We start from the raw sequence: 25818 nt of genomic DNA, 5'->3' as shown, positions 1-25818 counted from the left end.
GAGAAAAATTCTTGGGACGTGTCTTGCTATATCTATAGCTCAATTACAACTGGGATATTGTTGAGCATTTCATTGTAAGATTGCCTTTTAATAAATTTTATGTAACAAGCTTAGGCAAATCAAAATATTAACAATGATTTGATGACAAACTTAAAAATGATATTCAAAATATTAACAATGAATCGATGACATACTTAGAAATGATATTCAAAATATTAACAATGATTTAATTACAGACTTAGAAATGATATTCAAAATATTAACAATGATTTAATTACAGACTTAGAAAAGATATTCAAAATAATAACAATGATTTTTAGTATAAATTTCCTTCGAGCTCTAAGCCAAAATCATGAAGCAGCCTGAAAATTCCCCATCTAACCCTTTTACTTTAAGTTGATTTATCACACAACAATTATATTCAAATTTTCAATAAACACAATTTTTTCGTCATTTTGACTGTAACTTTCTTTGTAGATCTTGTTCTTTCTTTATATACCATTTTCTACAGATCTTGTGGTTCACTCTCAAATCTTGTTCTTCTCTTTGAGATGACGTTCTTTTCCAGATCTTATTGTTCTCTCTTTGATTTCATTGGTCTTCACGGATATCGTTTTCTCTCACACATCTCGTTTTACTGTCTACTTCCGGGTTCACATCTTCATGTACTTGTCTCCGTACACCTTGACAAGGTCAGCCAGAATTTGTTCTTTCTCTTCCGGTGAGGCGAAACAGGAGCGAGCGGCGTGGAATATCTAATGTGGGATCCAAATACATGTTTTTAAAAAATTTTTTCATATCATAAAAAAGCAAGACCACTACAAAAAATCATGCAAAAAATCTTTATAATTGTGCTACAGCACTGTAACCGTGTCGCCTACAGAAAGACAAAAAATTGTGCTACAGCACCAAAACGTGCTGACATCTAAAAAAAAAAAAGACAAGTGATGTGCGCTTCATTACCAAACGTGCAGAAATCTACAGAGAGACAAATGATATGTGCTACAGCACCAAACGTGCGAACATCTAAAGAAAGACAAATGATGTGTGGTTCAGCACCACTGTGCTGACATCTACAGAGAGACAATAGATGTGTGGTTCAGCACCACTGTGCTGACATCTACAAGAAACTTGTGATGTGTGATTTAGCACTCTGAGAAATCTCAACCGCGTACGTGAAACTGAGATATCCTGAAACCATAGACCTGATACATGTCTTTACATCATGGACACACCTATAGGTACCGGGTATTTGAACTTCGTTTATGTAGTTGTTCTCGTATAGGTTAATGTTGTAAAAAATACATAATAACCGATTGCCAAACTACGCGGTTTTAATATCATTATACTTCAGTATACATGCATACGTAAATACATACCGTAGCGATCACGTGGTCCTTATCCAAGCCCATTTCCATCACCATTTCATAATCACTGGTCAGGTCGTTGTCAAGGACGATGGGGTCATCCGTGCTGATGGAGAAGTTGACCTCGTCGTCAATAAACCTACCAAAAGATGTTACCTAGGTAACTACATGTATGCCATCAGTCTCTTGGTCTAACCCGAGTCTCATGTGACGTGAAATAGTTTACCTGTGGAGGGGGTGCTTGTTAAGGTCATCAGGGACGGAACCAGTTTTGACACTAGATAGCGGACACACTTCAAAGTGTATGTTCTCCTTCCTACAGCGTTCATATAGATCGGGATCGTCCACCACTTTATATCCGTGCCCGATCCTCTCTGCGTGCATCTCATCTAGGGCCTTGGTTTGGTACAATTTCCAGAAAGTCAGGTTACGGATATCAAAAGGTATGCACGATTTAAATAGTGCATTTGTGAAATATACAAAGAATTTTTAAATTTTGTATTTTAAAAAAAGATGTAGAATAATCTTTAGTTCAGACTTCAGAAGATTTACTACAGGTTTTCTGAAATAAGACCTAAAACTATCCCATCCCTCAATGATCATACCAACTTGATGCCCTCTGCTGGCCCACTCTCACCCGCGTGTACAGTTCTGTGTATTCCAAGTTTGGAGGCTTGCTGAACGAGAAGAAGCACAGAACATCCTATTAAATTGTCATAATGAATGTATTTTACACATGATACATCAGGAAAGAATATTTCCAAAAACCTATGAACATCTTTTTCTCTTGAAAACAAGGAAGAAAATTCCGAAAATGAATTCCATCATTTGTTAAACAGTTCCTCATAAGAAATATTACGAATACTTTAACTAAAGTAACTGTCATTCTTATACACACAAAGGGAGGTTCAACTGGGTCATTTTTCCCCAAGTGAATGCCGTCTCTTTGCTCGGATTTTTCCGTATGATAGACTCAAGCCAAATTAGCCAAAGAAAAATTATCTTTGTTTGTGCTCCGACGTAAAATTTTCCCGCTTGAATGTCGTTTCAAACGGGCCTTTTCGTCAAAGAGGGAAAAGGGAAAGATTTAAAAAAATTATATCAGTATGGTACTTTATTGTATCAATCGCTTCTTTTCTTTCCAACATACTCTGAAAACATATCCTGTTTTGTTTTGTTTTGTCACGTTTTTTGTCAATCGCAACTTCTCGGGCCTTTCCGGTGTAACGAAGAATTTTGACCCGGGTGGAAAATTGACCCGGGGGTCATTTTTCCACGTTGAATATTGAGACCAAAGGTGTTAAATAAAGACCCTAATCTGTTGAAAATTGACCCGCATCGTGGAATTTTGATCATGAAACCGGTTCAAAATTCAACAGCAAAGAAGCACAAATTAACGAATCAATATTATAACTTGAGTTTATTTAATTAAAAATTATCAGTTTTCATATATTTATTCTTTAGATTTACATGTTAACATGTTTCAACGGGGGGGGGGGGGGGATTAAAATGAGACTTGAATAATTATTGTACATGTAATAACTATTTTATTCATAATAAACTTTTCGCGTATAATTGCTGTTTGTGATATCTAAATATATGTTTTTTAATAATATTAGTATACATGGTTACACGTTAAAATATTCAATTCAGTAAAACTCTTTTTTTTAAATTTGTTGGAGAAGTGTACAAATATAAATAATTTTAAAAAATTACGATACGTCATATTATTTAATTTTGGTTTTACGTTCACCCAGTAAATTGAAACTTTGATATTGTTCATTGTTAATTTTCTGAGTGGGTGTAATTTAAAAAAAAATTACAGTATGTCATATTGAGATTTTTGTGTTTGCACCCACTCACTTTGTTAAAACTGTGACTATCTGAATTTTGTATTCACACCCATCCAGCCAATAACAGATTACAAAATGATGATATGCTAACATGATTGTACTCTTTCATGAACAATGCTGTAGTAACTATATCTTGAAAGCCGATTTTTGGTGTTTTGTTTTGTTTTCTAGGCATAAACAATTCTGCTTCATGGAATCTGTAGCAAGTTAGCAACCTAATTTTTGTACAGGATGACAATAGAATTTTGCTTTAAAGTTTCTAATGTGTACATTATGTGTATATAAGACATGAGGTACTTGAATATTAAATAATTATCTGAATATTTATCATATATGATTGTATGACATATTGTTGGTAGACATGTTCACTCACACCTTATTAACAAACATATCACCTTCGTTTATACCTGCAGAGGTACAAACATAAGAATGAGATTTTCATGATCCAGCCCATTTAAAAAGAACAGTAAATAAAAGGGAACTGTATATTAAGTAAATATACAAGTATAATACTTAAATAGGTTTAAACAGTGTACCTTATTAAGAGAATCAAAAACGCTTTGGAGATCTATTATAAGTATAAGCATGGGAAACAATTTTACAATTTTATCTATATGAAAAAGCAGAGCTACCATAAAGTATATAGTTCATATAAAATGGCTCACTAATGTCAATAAGTTGTTTAAAAAGTTCGTCTCTTTGCTTAGTGTATCTTGGATATCCAGGGGAAAAATCACATTTCCTTCAGATTCAGACCCACAGTATAAACATCGACTCACATCAGAAAAAAAATCCTTAAATAAGGAAGTTTTACTAGCTTTATTCCGTAATTGACGTATAATGATATTTCCTATTGTCTTAACTGAAAGGTTTGTAAGCTCTAGGTATATTTTGTTTTTTAAGTTTTGACTTAAAGATAAAGTTGATTAAATTGTCTTTTCTGCATGAAGATTATTCCATAATTTACATGTAGACGGAGCAAAGCTATTGTAAGAAGTATATAGTGGTAGATAGTAAAAAAAAGCTAATTTGATCTATGATTATATGCATGTTCAGTAAGAAAATATGATTGAATTCAATTGTGCTAGACCATTTATATTCTTGTAGAATATAATTAGTTTATGGTTATCCCTTCGAGATTGCAAGGTTTCAAAATTAAGCTCACTATATAAAATTATTTTAGAAGAATTAACTCTGATCCCTGTCACTGTCCTGGTTGCTTCAATTTTACATGTTTAAGCAATTCGGATTTTTCCTTGATACATGCAGCTGCTCCAAGCAACATATATCAGTTGTATACTTTTCGCATACCTTTTCATGTATATTCCATTAATATAATTAGATCAATAATCCTCCGACTGTATATTTAGATGTAAACCTACTTTTTTTAAATTGATAACATTTTTGCTGTAGAGGGTATATTTTTTTAATTTTGAGAAAATATATTACGTCAGTTGCCTGTGTTTCTAATGTACAGGTAAATAATAGAATTGAAAACTCAAAATAATAAAAAATAAATTGCATTTTTAAGAAGAACCATGACTGCATATGCAGAAAATTGGATGGCGCTTCAATAAAGTTAATCAGACAAGTTTATGAAAAATTACTTTTAAGTCGTAAACAATTAAAAACATGTGTAAATATATATATGCTGTATATATACGTATAAAAAAAACACCCCCAGTATATATGAAAAAGGATAAAAATATGACAACCAATCATTTATTATTTTGTCAGTGAAATATTCTGACTTCTTCAAATTAAGCATAGGTATCTGATATTATATCCTTTTGTCTTGATATAAATATATATACCCTTTACCCAATAAAGCAGTATAGTCAGAGGTTATATATTTTCAATTATTAGGAAAATATACAACGTCAGGTGCCTGTCGAATAGAGCTCTGTTGAATTGCCTTAAAAGTGACGATAACGGGCAATATGTTTGTTAGATATATTTATCAGAGATTGTGTTTAAACTTTAAATTCTGTCACATGAGGGAATGAAAACCATGTCATCTATGTCAAAAAGTATTCTAGCCCTACTCGCCTGCTCCATTCCTAAGCAAACGGTCATCTTCTTAGCTTTTATACATAGTATTGTAATAATCAATGGGTATCATATTTTCAATCTAAAAACTAAATTATTAATTGGACATATCAGCCTAAAAGAAATTATCCACGTCCGCATATGTATCGGACAGTATGTACATTTTAAAACTGAAACTTTCAAATATGTGTATGATTGTACATTTAAACCGTGTAGAGTAAGTTCCAGTTCAGATCAAAACTCTGAGGTTTGGGTCAATTCTCAACAGGATCAATTTTCAACGGGTCGAGGTCGTCAGAGTTTAGGAAAATCTTTCTCATACCGTTGAAAAATGACCCCGGGTATAAATTTCACGATTTTGATCTCAATTTTCAACGTTGAAAAATGACCCCCGGGTCAATTTTCAACCCGGGTCAATATTCTTCGTTACACCGGTAGGCTCGGAAAAACATCTCGAATGTATTACCTAGGAGTCCATGACAACCCCCCTTTTTATAAAACTTGATATATATTCAACACATTTTACGATCTGTTGAGATGTAAGCTATACTTCATTAAAGTAAACGATATACACTAAAATATAACACAGAAGCGACATACAAGGCTGTCTAGCCTATACTTAATTTAATGGGAAGCGACTCCATTTTGTATAAAATTCTTACATCCGGTGATGTTAATACATTCGAGGTGTTTTTCCGAGCCTGCCGGAAAGGCCCGAGAAGTTGCGATTGGTTTTTTGTGGGTTTTTTGTTTCCTTTTTTATGACTTTGACGGAATTATCCAGGAAGGTGGTATAACTGTAAGTAAAGCTAGGTTTTCTTGTACTTTTATGTGTAGGTTAAACAACAAATAAAAAAACTTCAGAATTCGGAGCATATCTATTTTGTATAGTGAAAGGAAATAGTCATCGTACAGTTTATCTACAGTAGTTTTCCCTGGATGCCCGGCAGTGAAATCAAGCATGCGTATTCCAGAAATACAGGCTACCGTAGTTGCTAGCGCCCGAGAGCTCTATAAATAACGACTCGCGACTTTCATATAATTAGGTAGTAGCGAATATACCCGGTAGGTATATTGATATAAAGGAAATAAAACTAAGAATATTATTATACCTCAGTATGATAATGACATATAACGCGTCATTTGATTGCTTGAGAAAGTCACGTGACAGGGCGAACAAAACGTCGTATCTCCCTGAGAATATTTATCATATTCCACCTCCCGAAAGCTTCGGGATTTTTTATTCCAATGGTATGAAAAGCCGAGATGAGCATACGATGTAAACAAATATGATAAGATCTATAATGTTTGAAACTTTTAATCAAAGCAATCCAACTATCTTTGCTTCAAGTTTACAGAGAATAAGAAAAAAAACATTGAATATCAAACATTCCGGACAACTCGACGTATTTTGTATGCTCCTTTAAATTGTTGTTTGGTCTAACAAAAAATTTAAGGTATAATGGTGAGGGAGATATGAAAATTAGTTTTCCCTGAAAAATCAAATTTGCAAAGCCCTATGGAAATATGATTTTTCTTGGGGGAATAAACCTTCATATTTCCCTCGCAATCATTCAATAAATGTATCATGTCTCTATACCTACCTGAAAAGCACGTGTATGGAGTTCTTTGTTTGGAACTTCCGGGTCAAGGTCACCACAAGCGATGTCAATGGCAACTACACCACGTGACTGAAACTCCTGACAAAGATCCACTACCTCATTCGACCATTCTTAATATAAAGAAAGTTCAGACTGAATATTAAAAGGAAGGCTTACTACTTATATACATGAATAGAGAATGGATTGTCATGTGATTTACTCAATTACGATAGTAATCACCTGGCACGTGCTCAACACAACAGAGAATGGACTTGACAATGATCCCAAAGTCTTTGGAGCCTTTCTCAAAAGCGTCACAGATGATGCTGACCACTTCCCGGGGCGTGATGTCGCCCTCCGTTAGAGCGAAGGGTGGTTTGTCGCCATTGGTCATTTTGTTGGCGAACAACTGGGGCGAATACCGAGCCTCCACATAGTACACGTTGTGTAGCCTGGAGTCCTCGCAAAAGTCATAGGCCAGCTTGTAGATGGCATCTCTGTCACCTCTGTAGGGTCAAATACTGATTGATTGATTGATTGATTGATTGATTTGTTTTGAGTGGTTGTTAATTTTTTTATTACCATCCAACTAGGTGTCGTTCAATTTGTGCTTGATTATAACTTTTTCTTAACATATAAGTTCCATCATCGTCGGAAACCCACGGCCAATCTCGCATATGCGAGACTGGCCGTGGGTTTCCGACGATGAAGTTCCACGCACTTAGATTTATATTGTATAGCTTGCTATAGTCTGTCCCAAGATATTTATGCTGCACATTTGAACGATTTTTAATAAAAATACACATACCTGTGAAGATGTGCAATCGAAATTGAAGAAAGAGAAAATTTCCCAGATACATTTGTACATGTAACTTCATTCATACATTACCATTTTTCCCTCGTAAAAATTCACAGGAACGAAAACAGATTTCCTATGGAGATTTATAATGGAAAATGTTGACATCTTTTCGCCATTCGGAAGTCACTCAGAATACCTTGCACAGTTTTTCAACGTGATCATATGCATCCGGGTACCTTCATCACTTTAGCAATGGTAAATCTCTGTAGACTTTTTATTTAATTTTTAGCGTGTATTAAAACCTGAAAAGCTAGAGGGGGCTTTTCAAAGGGGAAATTTTGGAAATTTTTCATACTATTAAATGAACATCGTCTGAACCAAGAGGTATTTATAAAAATCGAATAATTTAAGAAAATATGCAGCAAAAATATCTTTGAATTTACTATAAACAATATATATATATATGCAATAATCATCTTACGCCACAACTGGCATGAAGGTTTTGAATTTTTCTAACAGGGCCTGCAATGTGTAAGGGGGTGACGTCACAACCAGGTGCGATTTTAATTCCTGGATCGTTTTCCATGGAAAGTGAATGTCCCGGCGCCTAAAAAGCATATGAAAGCTCAGCTATGAGTTAGATCACATTCGTTGGTACAATTTTCCTTGCATGACTAAAAATAAAAAAATTATACATTAAATGCTTCGTCAAATAATAACACCTGAGAAGTGCGTAAAAATTGTTATTACAAAACTATCATTACGATAACCACTCCAAAAGTTCTTTTGTTTTAGAAGCCGTCTGAATTAAACGTAAAACGTTTACATTCATATGACAGAAATTAAAGTTTAATTACTATATTAGGTTCTTGGCCCCCAAAGTGCCCCGGTGCTACTCACTTTGCTGTTTCAATGATGGTCTCCGTACGGATGGCTCCATCCAGATGGACATGCAGCTCAATCTACCATTGAGATTATAGAAGAGCACTGATCAGAACAACACTCTAATTTTACAAGATGATCGGTTAAATAAATATGATATAACGTTTTTAAGTAGCCATGTGTTTCTGCGGATCATGAGCATGCAATAAAAATAAATATAAAAAAATCATATACCAACTCTATGGAAGGGAATTACCGCCAAAATTCTATGTATCTTGCTTTTATTCTTATTATGCTTACTTCTTTATTCTTCAGTACATTTACACTTCCATGTGACTTTATTGTTTTCATATTCATGCTTATATAATTTCAATTTGATTCTCTTTGATTCTTTATTGTTTGCTTATTTCTATGTTGCAATATTCTCTTCTTATTCGTGTAAATTCTTTCTTCTATCTCTGTTACAAACGTGAATTCAAACACGCAAACCATAAAGCACTATGAATAAAGACGAATACAAGTTGCATGAATTTAATGCTGCATTATGACGCCAGGCGGCAGTGTGTGCGCTACAATTGCTGCTCCCAAAGATTTATTAAAACGAAACTAAGAAATGGCATATAGTCAACTTTTAACAAGCCATGATATACACAGACTCAAAAAGATACTGGTTTTTTTTTATACATATACAATGCCTCCGCGCGGTTCTAAAATAATCATAGGGGGGGGGGGGGTTCTCAGAGATAATTTTGTATTGATTATTTCATTGGTTAATTAAATAAATGTGAATTTTCCATTGGGGGTGGATCTGATCTCATTCTAGATCCGCAATGCAATGTACCGTGTATATATGCAGTATAACAAATTATTTGCAAATTATTTGCATGAACGGTTAATTTTTTGAAGAGGAACATGTCATACATTGTAAGTACTTGTCGGCAGGACTTTATTTTCATTTGAATTTAAAGAGGTGGGGTGGTGCACGGTTCTGTCAAGAGGTACCCGTGGAACATGTGAATGAAATAGAAATAAAATAAACCAAATTTAAAGATGTTTTTGAAAAACAATAAAAGGACGGGGGTACGAAATGCTTAGAAGTAGCTTTTCCTGTGCTCTAATTCGTGTGAAAATTATCACTTGCATGAATCACTATGTATCTCTCGTTAGGCTACAGTATTGTGTATCCCTGATTAAATGCGATGAATTAATATCCGCGTGAAATTCCGGGTTAAAAACTTAAAACTACAGGTTTTAAAATCTCACTTATTTTTCTAAAAGTTTTGAACTTGTGATATGAAAACAAAGTTTGGTGCATGCGATTTTATATTCTTGCGATTCGGGACAGAACGGGGGAATCGCAGAAGTAAATATACGTATACGCAGTAAAATTAACGAATCTAAAGTATCAGTGACTTAATTACACCATGAGTAAACGAAAACAAACCAGGCAAAGAGATTAAAATACGGTATGTGATATGACTGTTTATACGTTTTTGGTTTAAAATCTAAATCAAATCTGAATAAAAATATTTAGGTAAAGTTCTAAATAGAATATTTTTTTCTTCCAAAATACAAAACATAAATATTGTATGCTTCTTATTTACACAAATTTTTGAATTGATAAAAATGTGTATGTATCATTCACAGCCATGCTTATTGTAGGTTTGTTTATTTTGATATAAATCATGAACATGTAATTGAGTGTCCATGTTTAGATTTGAAGGTGTTTAAGCTATGATACATGTAACTAGAGACATGAACCTCATACATGTGTACCTGTCGACCGACTTCCATATCAAGCTTGCGATGATGATAATTATGATACGGATGATATTTTTGAGAACTGTAAGATTATATCGTCTCATATATATAACACTGCTGCGCAGACTTAGAATTTTATGTTATTATAGGGGGGAGGGGGTCCAGTCACCCCACCATCCTTGAAAATTCAAACTATTTTTAAATTCACATAGTAAACCTACTGAAAATAGAACTCGACCTACCCCCCCCCCCCCACCCCCTCCCCGGCAAACAAAATTATAAAGTATCCCTTAGTACATAAACCTCCCCTCCATTTCTTGATCTGAACATATAAATATTGGAGCGAATGTCATGGTGCGAAACATCCCACATTTTTATTAAACTATATAGCTACGGTTTTTATTTTCGGGGAGCAGCAATTGTAGCGCGCACACTGCCGCCTGGCGTCATAATGCAGCATTAAATTCATGCAACTTGTATTCGTCTTTATTCATAGTGCCTTATGGTTTGCGTGTTTAAATTCACGTTTGTAACAGAGATAGAAGAAAGAATTTACACGAATAAGAAGAGAATGTTGCAACATAGCATTAAGCAAAGAATGAAGGATCAAAAAGAATCAAAGTGAAATTGGATAAGCATGAATATGAAAACAATAAAGTGACATGCAAGTGTAAATGTACTGAAGAATAAAGAAGTAAGCATAATGATAATAAAAGCAAAATACATAGAATTTTGGCGGTAATTCCCTTCCATACAACTCATGTTGTAAGCACTAACCTTATAGGGGAAATGGTCTGTGGACATTGTTGGGGTCGCTTGTTGGTTCCAAGTGGAAACTGCTCGTAAGATTTAGACTTCGGCAATGTGATAATAAACGTATGTTTTATATAAAAGGATATGAATAACTAAACTTACATAATAAGGAAGGAAAGTAATATTTTATTAATCACCGAGTGGTTGTTTATCGTGCAAAAATCGTGAACACTGTTCATCTTTAGAGAGGAACTGTATTTAGATTCGTTGGGCCTTTGTACAAGAATAACGAAATTTTGTCGAGACATCGCTGATACTAACGCAGTTTATCTAATGGTATTTCAGAACCCTAAAATACCTGCATGATAAATCAACGTAGAAATAATATATTGATAATATACTTACTATGCTCATTATATTGTTTGCAATACATTTTCGAATTAAATATATGAACGTCCTTCCACATAAATGCGAAGTTACTTTGATTATTTTAAAAGTATTTTGTTGAAAACTTTAAGGAAAAGGTGAAGTTATTAAGAACATTACATACCTTTCTTACCTAAGTCGGCTCTTGAAACACGACATAAAAGGGGGATAATCCTATATGGAGGTGGCGTTGAATTACACGATAAAAGGCCGTATCATAACAGAGCCCCCACACAAACTTAGAACGGTACGCTAGGTCAACACTTATATCGTACTGGGATTGAAGATTTGAATGATTTATCTAATCAACGCGATCCCTCCCCCTAATCACATGAAACGTTTTAACAGTGTAGTATAAAAAACAAGTTTATGATAATCTGTAAGTATATATAAGTCGTCCATGTGCTTACCTGTCTGGCCACCTTGTGGCCGAGCGACCTATTTAAAACTGGGTCAAATATTTAAAGATTAATGGTCAGTATGCTGCTGTTCGATATTGATGGTTTGATAGATGTAAGAGAAAATGTTAATGAAGTTGTTGTAAGTGGTAAGAAAAAATGTTAATGAAGTTGTTGTAAATGTAGTGTAAGAGGAAATGTTAATGAAGTTGTTGTAAATGTAGTGTAAAAAATGTTACTGAAGAGTTTGTAAGTGTAGTGTAAGAGAAAATGTTAATGAAGTTGTCGTAAATGTAGTGTAAGAGGAAATGTTAATGAAGTTGTTGTAAATGTAGTGTAAAAAATGTTAATGAAGAGTTTGTAAGTGTAGTGTAAGAGAAAATGTTAATGAAGTTGTTGTTTTTGTAGTGTAAGAAAATGTTAATAAAGTTGTTGTTAGTGTAGTGTAAAAATGTTATCAATGTGTTTGTAGTAGTTGACACTGTATTTGTTGTTAATGAAGCAAAACAAAATTGAAGCTGTTGTGTTCTAAATTTAATGTTTACATTCAGTGTATACGTTCCCTTATGTTTGCATTAGAAATATGCGATGTTCATTTCCTGTAAACACATGTGACGGTGCACATTTTAATTTTTATATATTTTACGTAATAATTACTTATAGTCTATAATATTTCGTAAATGTTTTAATTATTTTATATTTTACAATTTAAGATTTAAGGTACGTGAAAGTTAAGAATGTCTGGGCTAAAGAAATATTAAGAAGAAAGCGTCGTGCTAGATAAATAATGTACATGGGTTCGGATTAACGTTTACACGTAGCCTTTTTGTTTGGATCTAAAAAGTTAGTAACAATTTATTTAGGAATAAATCATTCTCACATATCGGCAATTATCAAATGTTCAAGTTAATAAGTAATGCAAACAAAAGTCGGTCTATCTATTCATCTGTCAGCACGTAGGTATTTGAGTTAATTTTACTATCACTTTAGGATTAACGCATAACAATAGATGTCAGGGATAGTGAGAAACTCTTCCGCGAATTGAATAAAAATTTAGGTAAAAGGGGACGCTAACCCCACGTCAGAGGCTCCCCAAAAGAAATTCAATAAAGTCATTATAATAATTTGTTAATTACACTGTAATTACCCCCTTTGAGTGACCTCACTGAGGACAGGTCGAGGATTAAGTTTATTCCCCCGTCTCCCTCTCGTCACTTAGCTTGGGACACAGAGGAATAAACTTCATATGTTCATTGAATCCTCGACCTTGTCTTTATTCAGGACTATAAGGTTTTAACCATTACGTCCTGGTGTAAGGTTAAATCACACAGCGAGTTCCCCTTTACGAGAAGAACTTCGTAAAACGCACAGTCTTAAAAACGTCCCACACCTTTTGAATATATTTTTATTATTGTAAGATTAAAACGATCAAACTACATTACCAATTTGATATGTACTTATGAAAAATAATTGTTAAATTATATCTATTCTTTAATAAAACAAAGATTTTCTCGACAAAGTTTCTGGTACCATATTTTTAGTTTAATAAGATGTTAACATGGCTGTTTCATTTCCCTGACTATGTGTGTATGTAACTGACAAAAATATTTCATACAAATAAACATCAATGTGAATAAAAATATAAGCATTCAATTTGAATAGATCATTTCTGGATGTCGTCGGTCTATAACAAACCAGGCCGAGCAGACAAATAATCGTCCCGCGCGTTATATTGTGTTTTCATGTAAAAATTATGTTGAATTCCATTTTGTTTTAGTGTGTCCAGTTTATATTGAATACCGTCAAAAATATATTAAAAAGTATTTTTATGAGAAACCATCGATGTTCAAGCTGTTGCAATTGTTTAATAACGAAAATTTTAAAGATATGTGTAACCTCGGCAAATACATTTACTTTTGTATGAAATTAAGAAACGATATCTGTAATTAACTTTATATGTTGTTCTTTTGATTCTTTTCGCCTTTACTTATGTCAATTTTTCATATTTATGTATGTACAATGGAATAGGGTCTCCTGTAAAATACCCACTTCTGTACTTTACTATGTTTAATTTGTATAATCTGATGAGCTGCAAAGCTTAAAGAAATAAAGAATGAATGAGTTTTTTAAAGAAATTATCACCCCGCGCGTTATATTGTGTTATTGTTAATGTGGATTTTGTTAATGATGTTTTTAGTTTTGATGTAGATTTTGTTAACGTAGTTGTCGTTGTTCATGCAGTCGGCGTTTTGATATGGTTGTTATTATCAGTGTGGTCGTTGTTTTGATGCAGAAGAAGTGGTAAATAAATGCATTGTGCATTTGTTGTCAATGTTGTTGGTGTTTATGTAAAAATTGTTGATGTGTTAATTAAAAGTTATTATAGTGGCTCTTTGAAACACAATTGTTGTACTATAATTAATTTCTTTTTAATGCAGTTGATGTTCATAAAGCAATATTTGTTAATGTCGCTGATGTTATTTTTGAGTGTTTTCCAAACATAATGGTTAATCTTCATTTCTTTTACCCAATAATATGCAATACACGTGAATAGGTTTCGAATTCAATATTAATACATAAGACAATGCAGTTTCATTGCATGACCAATAACTGAATCCAAACGCACAAAGAAACTGATAAAAAGGTATATTTTTTATTTAATGTAGAGAAACTTCATTAATGTAAATTATCTGAAATGAACACGATTTATTAAAGACAATAAATGTCATTTAACGGCAAGTGCTAGTATGTATATGTCATTGGTTTTTCTGTAAAATAGATCTTGTTTTTTTCTCTCAGATCTCGTTGTTTTCTCTCTCACATCTCGTTTTATTGTCTACTTCCGGGTTCACATCTTCATGTACTTTTCTCCGTACACCTTGACAAGGTCAGCCAGAATTTGTTCTTTCTCTTCCGGTGAGGCGAAACAGGAGCGGGCGGCGTGGAATATCTGATATTTAAAAAAACCCAAACACAGGTACGTCATACAGATACATCACGTGACAGAAGACCAAACAAATTAAAACAACATCAATGCACCAGTCGTTTAATGGACGAAATCAAATACAGTAAAACACGCTTATAACGAAGGGCCAGGGACGGCCGATTTTACTTCGTTATAAACATAATTTGTTTTATACGTGAGGTTTACAACATGTAGTAAAGTAATAGGTTTAAAGGACGAAAATATCCAAAGGAAAGGCAAACATAAAATACGCAAGACCAACCTGATTGAATCAAATTATTTTACACTTAAGATAACATTATTTTCATACCTTCTGACCCGTGTAGACATATATCAATATTTATTTGATTTCTGTTAAACACAGACGCATTTTTAATTCTTATCCAGGCTAGTTTTACGGCCTCCAAAGTTGTCAATGTTCGTACAAATTATTGGTGCATAAATCATATTGATATTAATCAAAGTATGTCGATGATAAAGTAAAATATATTTTTTGTTCGAGTGCTCTCAGTACTTAAAATATTGGCAGCTAGCTTCTACGGGTTTATTGGCTGCTGTTAGTGGCTGCTAGCTTTAGCCTGGTACATGACCACCCTAAATCAATATGTAATCTGTTATGTGTAACATTTAAAATAGAATACGGTATTAAGACTGCATATACCGTGATTAATCATGCAGAAATGAAATTGAAACTCAAACATACGCGTAGCCTGCTGATATCAAATACAGTAAAACACGCTTATAACGAAGTGCCAGGGAGGGGCGATTTTACTTCGTTATAAACGTAATTTGTTATATACGTGAGGTTTACAACATGTAATAAAGTCACAGGGAATGAAAATCACTTCGCTGTAAGCGTCAAGTCATTATATATGTGTGTTCGCTATAACCGGGTTTTACTATAAATACACGTGCATTAATTACAAAGACGTTCTATATACATACAAATTAATTGTTGATAGTTTAATTGACATTTACTAATGTAGAAAACAAATAAAAAGTATCAAACATAGTGTAAAGATATCTAATAAAATATCAAAGCCTAGATGTAAGATTTAAGTAAAATGAAAATAAGTTTCAGTTTTTACCGTGAATCATGTAAAAGTATATTGATCTATGACTATAACCAAAGAAATGAAATTGTACCTGAATGTAACATTTAGATATATATGGCAAAATGTGTATTTACTTTGCCACAATATATTCTGATATTTTAGATAGACGACTGCATGGTTAATTTAGTTATTATAACAGACGACGGGTTAATTCAAGCTTTATTACACGGACTATACATGGCATTGTCAAATATCCACTCTATTTTTGCTCAGTCCTATTGATATCTGACAGAAGTCCAGCCCCCTCATTGTAAAAACACAGCAAAACGTGCAGACATTTATGAAAAATAAAAAATAAATCTACAGCACCGAACGTCTACAAAAAACAACAAACCTTCCTGCAGTACAGTTCAATGGTACCATTCCATTAGATGCAGACGTCCTGAAGATATTGATTTAATGACGGAAGTCTCCTGATATCTTACGTAAATATTCATTTGTTTTAGAATTCCAAACAAAACCGAGCTAGTTTCATATACATACCGTAGCGATCACGTGGTCCTTATCCAATCCCATTTCCATCACCATTTCATAATCACTGGTCAGGTTGTTGTCAAGGACGATGGGGTCATCCGTGCTGATGGAGAAGTTGACCTCGTCGTCAATAAACCTACAAAAAGATGTTACCTAGGTAACTACATGTATGCCATCAGTCTCTTGGTCTAACCCGAGTCTCATGTGACGTGAAATAGTTTACCTGTGGAGGGGGTGCTTGTCAAGGTCATCGGAGACGGAACCAAGTTTGACACTAGATATCGGACACACTTCAAAGTGTATGTTCTCCTTCCTACAGCGTTCATATAGATCGGGGTCGTCCACCACTTTATATCCGTGCCCGATCCTCTCTGCATGCATCTCATCTAGGGCCTTGGTTTGCAACATTATTACTTAGATAAGTATGGTCAAATTATTGAGTCTTGGTAATTTGAATCGAACGTACTTTATAGCATTGAATCATGATTTTTTGAAGTATACACTCTCATAACTGCAGCGGTGTGTGCATACAAATTGAGTAACGCGCGTTAGCGCGTTATGAAAATTTGTATGCACACAGCGCTGCAGTTATGAGACACAGGGGCCAAGCCCGTTTTAACGTTTATTTCAATGAAACCATTAATAAAGAAAGGGGTCGAACTCTGACCCAGATAAAAAAACTACCAGCTCGCTTCAAAAACCTAATAAATCAATTATTTTTTACAACACTTGCAATATGCGTGTATTTTTCAGAAAAATAATGTCTAAGATACACTCATGCCGAATTTCAAGTCGATGGGTCTTAAAATAGCGAAGATATACGTCATTATTCTCTCGAATTCACCAGTTTATTTTTACTAGGACATTTACCGGTCCAGGGCTCACGATGGGATTTTGCCTCTGACAACAGCAGTATTGCAACAAGTCGAGAAACATTCGCACTAATCTTTAAAAATCTCACATCAAATGCACGCTACTTACATCCTTAAAATCCGATAAAATTCCGTAAATACTCTCTAAACTGAACTTTTATTCTGCAGCCACATCAACTTCTGACCAGACCGGCCATTGTGATAGAAAATGTTAAACTCAATTTCATTGGTTAATATTCCTGATGGTCCAATCAGAATCAGTATTTTTCGAAGACGTCAAAATGGCTGGCCCTGTCAGAAGTCAATGTGGCTGCAGAATAAAAGTTCAGTTTGAGTTAAGACCCTCACTCTACTCATTACTTTGTCTTTGTGAGTTTTATATCCAAACTGGATACAGATGGGTCTTGGATATTTTCTCTTGTGTGTAGGGTCTTTTTAACTTCTTGCCTAGTCTGCAAATGTGATTCATACCTTAAAATTCCTATCTTATCCTAAGGGTAAGTTAATATTAATGGAAGAGCCAAAGTAACAGCCACAAGCGTGAACTTTGATTTTCGCTTGTGACGTTGCAGTCTACAGCGTTCAACGTTTGTGACGTCATAATAAAACTCATCATTTTAACCTTTGACTACTTGTTGCATTTAGAGGCATTTAAAGATCATAGAATTTAATGGAAGAACACAGTAGAATGTAAATATATCCAAAATAACTTCATTGAACAATTATCCCTTTTCACTCATAAAATTTCACAGGAACGAAAACAATTTTCTTACGGAGTCTTATAATGGGGAATTTTTACATATTTCTCCATTCGGAATACACTCGGAATAAATCGCGCATTCTTTAACGTTATCATCCGGGCTTATCAATGGCTGATGCAATGCAAAATCTCGATCCGTAGACTTTCAATTTTTGGATGTGCATTGAAACCTGAAGCGGTAGAGGGGGCATTTCAAAACAGATAATCTGGACATTTTTCATATAAGTGGATGAACGTAGTTTGAGCACAAAGGTATTTACTATTATTTAAATATCAAGCAAAAAGTGGTGGGAACAAAAACTCGGGACAGAGTATAGGTACAAGTGTTGGAGCATGGTCAATATTTATCCTGCAAATTTTCATTTTTGTTTTTTACAATGCTGACCACATAGGTATTTGTAAACAGATAGCCATGCTATGACCTTGAATTGCTAGAATTACATAATGGTCACTATGATATTTATGTGTCCCTAGGTGTTACGCACTGAATGGTGCTAAGGATAATTAACAGAATGAACTCTGTGAATCTTGTAGCACTGCGTAGTATTCCTAAATGATGTTATAAAACCAGGCGAATAATACGGGCATAATAATATCCAAATTGAGAGTTTAAAAACAAGTGTCATATTTGGCGATTCTGTGTCTGCAACGATAGCCCTAGTACTCTATATTGACTCATGTATAGTGTATTCTATATATTAACCTTTGTAACCTTTTATGCCATGTATGAATGAACGTATTATGAGTAAGTGATGCCTCATACTAGGTGGGGGACTCTATCTGAGACCCAAGACTCGGAAACTCACATCCTGCATCCAGACTCTTTGATTGGCAGTTTTGACGGTTTTGTTACTTTATTTAGGAATAAACTTTTAATCTTAATTTTGAACACTAAATGTTCACTCATGATCGTCGTAAATGGGCCGAACTAGTCAAAACTGTCCATCATAAGTAAAACCTTATATGTACCCATGTAAAATGATGTTGATAGATTCCGCTTATAGAGATAGATTTTTGAGACTCTTGATTTGGGCTACTTTTAATTGTTGTAACTATACGATCACGCTTAATAAAACCGCTTGAGAAAGAAATACTGGACTTGTGATCACTAAGTTTGAGCTGACCCTCAATTGGATCCGTAAGACAGAAGGCTTACATATTTTGTTTCTGAACCAAGGTTTGAAATCTATCTCCTGTGTTACAAACAATAAAAGGAGCGAAGATACCCCCATGATATTCTTTCCAACCTTGTTTACATAACAAACATCTGTTAGTTTTGTATCTAGTTCGTTATTTGAGAACTGACATCCGATTTTTGGTTACTGCAAGCACTTCGAATAATAAATCGTTTATTGTCTAAATTTTAATCCATCTTTTTCACAAAAGGAGAAGTTTACCAACAATTTTATCAGTATTTACCAAAAATGGAATCACGGCCCATAATGAGCCAGAGTCCACCTTCACTAAAATGATCATACCAACTTGATGCCCTCCGCTGGCCCATTCTCCCCTGCGTGTACAGTTCTGTGTATTCCAAGTTTGGAGGCTTGCTAAACGAGAAATTGCACTGAGTATTCCATTGATAATTTACATAATAATACTACATGTACTGCAGTATGGTTTTCCGTGTAAACTATCTTACATAACCCACCTGGAAAGCACGAGTATGTAGTTCTTTATTATGAATTTTTGGGTCAAGGTCACCGCAGGTGATGTCAATGGCAACCACACCACGTGATTGAAACTCCTTACACAGTTCCACTACTTCATTTGACCAATCTTAATGTATCCAAAGACAAACATGTTAACACATATTACAAGTTTTATTCGAGTTGCTAAATCCACCCCTTGTATGTATGTTTTATTGCTAAATCCACCCCATGTATGTATGTTTTATTGCTAAATCCACCCCTTGTATGTATGTTTTATTGCTAAATCAACCCCTTGTATGTATGTTTTATTGCCCGCTGTCATTAATCGTTATCTGTCAGTCTTTTTCTTCATTAATTTAAACCAATCTTAACAACGCTTGACACGTGGGCACTACCATCTGTAAGAAGGGGCGGGTATAAATTATAAATTTTCATTACCCTTAACTTCCGGGAAAATTACTTTCCAAAATTTAGCTATAAACCATAACCTCTTTGAATTAAATGCATGACCTACTTGGTTCATGTACAACGCAACAGAGAATGGACTTGACAATGATCCCAAAGTCTTTGGAGCCTTTCTCAAAAGCGTCACAGATGATGCTGACCACTTCCCGGGGCGTGATGTCGCCCTCCGTCAGAGCGTAGGGCGGTTTCTCGCCATTGGTCATTTTGTTGGCGAACAACTGGGGCGAATACCGAGCCTCCACATAGTACACGTTGTGTAGCATGGAGTCCTCGCAAAAGTCATAGGCCAGCTTGTAGATGGCATCTCTGTCACCTCTGTAGGGTCAAATACTGATTGATTGATTGATTGATTGATTGATTGATTGATTGATTGATTGATATAGAGTGTGTAACTAGCATCTTACGCAACAACTGGCATGAAAGTGTTGAATTTGTCTAACAGAGCCTGTAATGTGTATGGAGGTGACGTCATAACCACGTGCGACTTCAATTCTTCCGTCGTTTCCCATGGAAAATGTATGCCCCTGCGCCTGTTTAGAAATACTTACATATACAAAAAAATATTTGTATAGTGGAAGATATGCCGACAAATAACAGATATGTTGTTGTACAAGTGTAGCGGTTTTTGTTTTGTTTTTTTGTCAATAACTCTTAACCAAAGTCTTAAAGGGGCATGGTCACGATTTTGGTCAAACATTATTTTTCCGATTTTAATACCCGGTATCTACGATGCTTCAGTAAGGCATTTTTAATAGGCAACCGAAATTTGAGTGTCATTTGTTGAGTTATAGCGAGTTACAGAGCATGAAATTCTTCGCTATGTAAACAAAGCGTTTGTTTACATTTTGAACGTTGAAGTAAAAATTTCAGTTTTAAACCTAAAACGGATGTGTTAAACGTTAGAAACTGTTTATATATGCTTAAAATAAATAAAAAAATTACCAAATAAGATGGAAAAAGATTCTTACTGGTATATTGAACCTATGTAAACAAAAACAGGGCACGAGCCTTGTTTACATGACAAAGAATTGTGAGCCCTGTATCTTGCTTATAACTCTACGAATGACTCTCAAATTTTATTTGATCATTCGAAATGCATTTCTAAAGCATTGTAAATAATAAAAACAGAATTTGATCAAAATCGTGACCATGCCCCTTTAATCTCGTCAAGATTCAGCTAGAATAGGATACGTTAAGCTTTGATGGCTACTTGGCTGTTTCAGCTGCACGGTTTGTTGCTTGTTTACTGCTGGTTTGACTCTTTTATGTCCCGATTTTGGTTCCGAAAAAGTGACCCAGAGTTTTGACCGTATCCCTTGGAATACTATAGACTATAATAAGGAACTATTCCGCAATTCGTGTTCTTTCAATTTAAATCCAAATATCCTAGTTAAGCCGAATCTTGCCGAGAGTAAGTGCTCGGTGCTACTCACTTGGCTGTTTCAATGATGGTCTCCGTACGGATGGCTCCATCCAGATGGACATGCAGCTCAATCTACCATTGAGATTATAGAAGAGGACTGATCAGAACAACATAATGATAATATATATATATTATATCCTTGGATATTTTTCTTAATAATCATGAACGATTGTCCTACATGGGGAAAACAAGCCAACAATACATTTTCTAGATACCCTTTCTATCGTTATTTCATCAGAAAGGGATTTTGAATTTAGCTACGCGTATTTCTACTCTACGTAAATAAACTTGTAAATGTACATTCCAAGGATTTGAGTTGAGTACTGAGTTGAATAATTTCAAAATGATGGGGACAGTGTAGTCTCTAAAACATTGAGATTGTTCCTTTTTTTTGGTCTTTTTTATTTTGATCAGTGTAGATGGTTGCATTTATGATCAATTCAATACAAAAGTGAGCATATACAACCTAATAACAATGACGAGCAAGATAAAAAATGAAAAAATCAAAGACCAAAAATCAATGTTTCGTTTCTCAGTCACAGCCGCTTCAAGCCAAATAGTGCCGCTTCTATTGAATTTATTTCCAGTTTGAAGGGAATAACTTATTTTTGAATTATAAGAAAATGGGATTATTTCCCTTTTTATATCTAAACTCCTGCCCCCGTGGTATTTTGTAAAATTTGGCTTGCGAAACAACAGAAATGATTTGGCTTCAGAACCACATACATTAACCGGGATGAACAATCTTTTACCAACATAGATCCATGTATATATTAGAACCATTTTAACAAGACCTTAGACTTTCGATAGGACGTGCATGACTGTCTATTTTTTGCGTCAAAAGCCAGACAAATCTTGTTGATTTCAAAGAGCCTTGGCTGAGTGGTCTGCAATGAAATAGACAGGCCTACGTCACATTGCTGTTTGACACAACTACTCAAAGTCCAAGCTCTTGTTAAAATGGTTCTACCTCCATTTTGAATATAGTACAGGATTACAGTTCCATCCTGCAGTTTTCTAAACTCTGAGATTTGAACAGTTTATGACATCATCATCAACGACAAGTTTTTAAAAGAAAATTCCATTAATAATCATTACCTTTTTGCGTTATTTTAATAACATTTTACACCACCTATAAGGGTACCATTGAATGGTCAATTCATTAATTAATGTCATTTAATTGACAGTATATGTTTGTTGAACCCCAAACAAACCATTTACATTGTGTTTACATCTTTGTCATTACTCGTTCAATCTCTCTTAAATTAATTAGTGTTGTAAAGTACTTATAAATACATGATAAAAACTTTAAGGATAGCCAAAAAGTCTGAGGCTGTCGTCAGTCTGAGCTTTCTGATAAGTTACCAAAACTATTATATATCGATCTGTTCATGATAGGTATTGTATTGTATTGTTTATTACCAAGAACCATACGATTCATAGGTTTAACATATATACATAAGTGAACAAACATATGAAAACATTTTTCAAAAACAAAAAACAAAAACAAAAAAGAAAGACCATCACAATCGTGTATTAGACTGCGTGTGCACATAGCAGTCTGCAAAATGTATATGACATAAGTAAACAGGATAATGAAGAGTATAAAGCGAACTAAAGAGTGATTTAGTTTTAAACAATAGTGTTTTAAGAATAAACACAGTGCATATAAATGTAAAATTTGCGTTTGATTTATAAACACACGCTATTCAAGTTGACTATTCTAACACCGGAACCTGGTTACAGAGCATGTGATCTCATAGTATTTTAAATGAAAAACTGGATTTTTATAATGGTGATTACATTAAAGATTTTGTGTTCTTTCATTTGTCTTATTGATTAATTATTAATTCAGCACAATAATTAATCTATATTTACATGTACTTGTATATACTGTGTAGTACATATAAGTACATAAGAGATATCTGATTTTATGATACAGCAAATCTAAGTGCACGTTCATTTTAAACTCGAGAGCTGCATGAGCGTGGATTTTTAAAAACTGTTTTAACAGTGTGACCTACATACTGCTCTTCTTGGAAGGGAAGAAGCTCAAAACTGTTCAGGTGGTAGAGATCCCTTCAACTTCCCTTTGTTTCGCTTATTGTTTTGTTTTATATACCTAAATTCATAATAATTTTCAGTAATGCCGTGAGAGAACCCTGTCAGATTTGTCATAATAAGTGATATATTTATAATATATGGCAATTGTCACGAGGTAAAATTCAATCATTCGGACTATTTTTAATTATTGTGTGAATTATAACCTTCTCGGACTTTGTATTAATTGCTAAAAAAAACTGTTGGTCTATTTACAACTGTTTTAACTTCTATCTATGTTCATTGACACTTCAACTTCATCTATGTGTACATACTGCTAAATAATCCGAGATTCCTCTGACTCTAACCCCCGCTTTTATATTGGGACGTGCGGGGCCCACGTCCCAATATAAAAGCGGGGGTTAGAGTCAGAGGAATCTCGGATTAACTGCTAAAATGTCATGAGTTACCCAATAGCTGTTAGAGAACTGCATGATTTCCTTACATCTGTACTAATTATGTTGACCCTTTTTCGCGTTATTCCATTGTTAACTTTATATAATCAGTTGGAATCTAGATAAAAGTCTGAAAACTAAAACACGTGTTTTCATGAGGCTGGGTCCAACAACAAGAGAATAAGCTCACGGTTGGCCCAGTATTAGTCCTGTACGGGAGAGAGCGCCCCGTAATACAGTCAATGTATAGAATTCGGATTTTTATTTTCGAAATGCGCCAGTTTGATTGTTATCTAGAGACTGAAATTTTTTTTAAATCCCCACCTCTACAGAAGGATTTTATAATTGGGAATTTTGCTTTTTAGTAAAACTAACCTATACTGAAAATGGACAGACATCCTAATCCCATAGTGTACTTATTGATAGAGACGAACATCATCATTCAAACTTTTTAAAAAAAAAATACAAGTCTTCTCAAATATAAACTTATCGCAGTAGGTTTCACTCATACTTGGGGGCCATGGTCATATTGTTTTGATGAAAATGGCGGGAACGCTGCGTGGCCGATTTGTGTTGGCTGTACGAAACGGCATTCGCTTTAGTCTTACCTTGTATGGGAAATGGTTTGTAGACATTTTCCGGTACACTTTTTCTGTCTCGTTAGCTCTCGTTCTATCGCTTTCACTGCTTGGACTTCGTTCGCTCGTTGAGAATTACGTAATATTTGTGTTTAAAAAAAAACCCCACAACACAAAGTGCAGTTCTGATTGAGGTCATGCGCGGATCTAATAGAAAGCCGGAATGCCTAGTGGAAAAAATTAAATTTCTTAAATTTGCATAGTAAAAATTACCGAAAATATGCTTCGGACCCCCCCCCCCCCCCCCAAATGGAGGTGGTGGCAAATAATTAAGTGGGTTCGATATTTTTATCGCTTTATTTGAAAGAAGCCTTGCAGAGGTCGACACTAAATTTTACGTTTAGGTGAGGGAGCGAAAATGTTTTCATGTATTTTTTTTTATAGACAGGGGATCTGCCCCCTCTCATCCGGTTACTCGTGAATTTCGGGGATCTAAATCCAATTATACATGTATGTCTTGAAAATCAACAGTTATGTACAAATATTACAAAAATAATTTGATAAAATAATAATTTAAAACACATATCTTATATAAGTCGATGAGTTATGATAATTGTTATCTAGAGACTGAAATTTTTTTTAAATCCCCACCTCTACAGAAGGATTTTATAATTGGGAATTTTGCTTTTTAGTAAAACTAACCTATACTGAAAATGGACAGACATCCTAATCCCATAGTGTACTTATTGATAGAGACGAACATCATCATTCAAACTTTTTAAAAAAAAAAATACAAGTCTTCTCAAATATAAACTTATCGCGGTAGGTTTCACTCATACTTGGGGGCCATGGTCATATTGTTTTGATGAAAATGGCGGGAACGCTGCGCGGCCGATTTGTGATGGCTGTACGAAACGGCATTCGCTTTAGTCTTACCTTGTATGGGAAATGGTTTGTAGACATTTTCCGGTACACTTTTTCTGTCTCGTTAGCTCTCGTTCTATCGCTTTCACTGCTTGGACTTCGTTCGCTCGTTGAGAATTACGTAATATTTGTGTTAAAAAAAACCCCACAACACAAAGTGCAGTTCTGATTGAGGTCATGCGCGGATCTAATAGAAAGCCGGAATG

At 34.4% G+C, this 25818-nt stretch overlaps 1 protein-coding gene across 9 annotated transcripts; it reads right to left on the bottom strand.

Annotated features, from left to right (window-relative positions):
- Positions 1-145: 145 nt before the first annotated feature.
- On the bottom strand, positions 146-25818 carry LOC105325902 (adenosine deaminase). 9 transcript variants are annotated; one of them, XM_066083602.1, is made up of 10 exons: positions 25625-25818; positions 24719-24915; positions 21626-21687; positions 8151-8276; positions 7111-7376; positions 6874-7001; positions 1973-2044; positions 1594-1763; positions 1380-1506; positions 146-755 (listed from the first exon to the last, which is right to left on the bottom strand). In XM_066083602.1, the coding sequence occupies exons 2-10, from the start codon at positions 24743-24745 to the stop codon at positions 654-656; spliced, it is 1080 nt and encodes a 359-aa protein (XP_065939674.1). In that variant the 5' UTR covers positions 24746-24915; positions 25625-25818; the 3' UTR covers positions 146-653. The 9 variants fall into 9 exon arrangements, with proteins under 9 accessions (XP_065939674.1, XP_065939678.1, XP_065939676.1 ...); XM_066083606.1 differs by lacking the exons at positions 21626-21687; positions 24719-24915; positions 25625-25818 and adding exons at positions 8570-8631; positions 11090-11148; positions 11616-12508; XM_066083604.1 differs by lacking the exons at positions 21626-21687; positions 24719-24915; positions 25625-25818 and adding exons at positions 8570-8631; positions 11090-11166; positions 11616-12507.

This window comes from Magallana gigas, chromosome 5 (genome assembly GCF_963853765.1).
Source record: "Magallana gigas chromosome 5, xbMagGiga1.1, whole genome shotgun sequence".
Taxonomy (NCBI): Eukaryota; Metazoa; Mollusca; class Bivalvia; order Ostreida; family Ostreidae; genus Magallana; species Magallana gigas.
This window is presented reverse-complemented; position numbering and strand designations above follow the sequence as displayed.

Bases quoted from the DNA above. Each gene is read 5' to 3' on its own strand.
- LOC105325902 (XM_066083602.1), bottom strand. From the start codon at position 24,745: ATGTCTACAAACCATTTCCCATACAAG. The intron at 21,688-24,718 runs GTAAGACTAAAG...TCTCAATGGTAG, and splicing joins CAAACCATTTCCCATACAAG to ATTGAGCTGCATGTCCATCT. The intron at 8,277-21,625 runs GTGAGTAGCACC...TATGCTTTTTAG, and splicing joins ACCATCATTGAAACAGCCAA to GCGCCGGGACATTCACTTTC.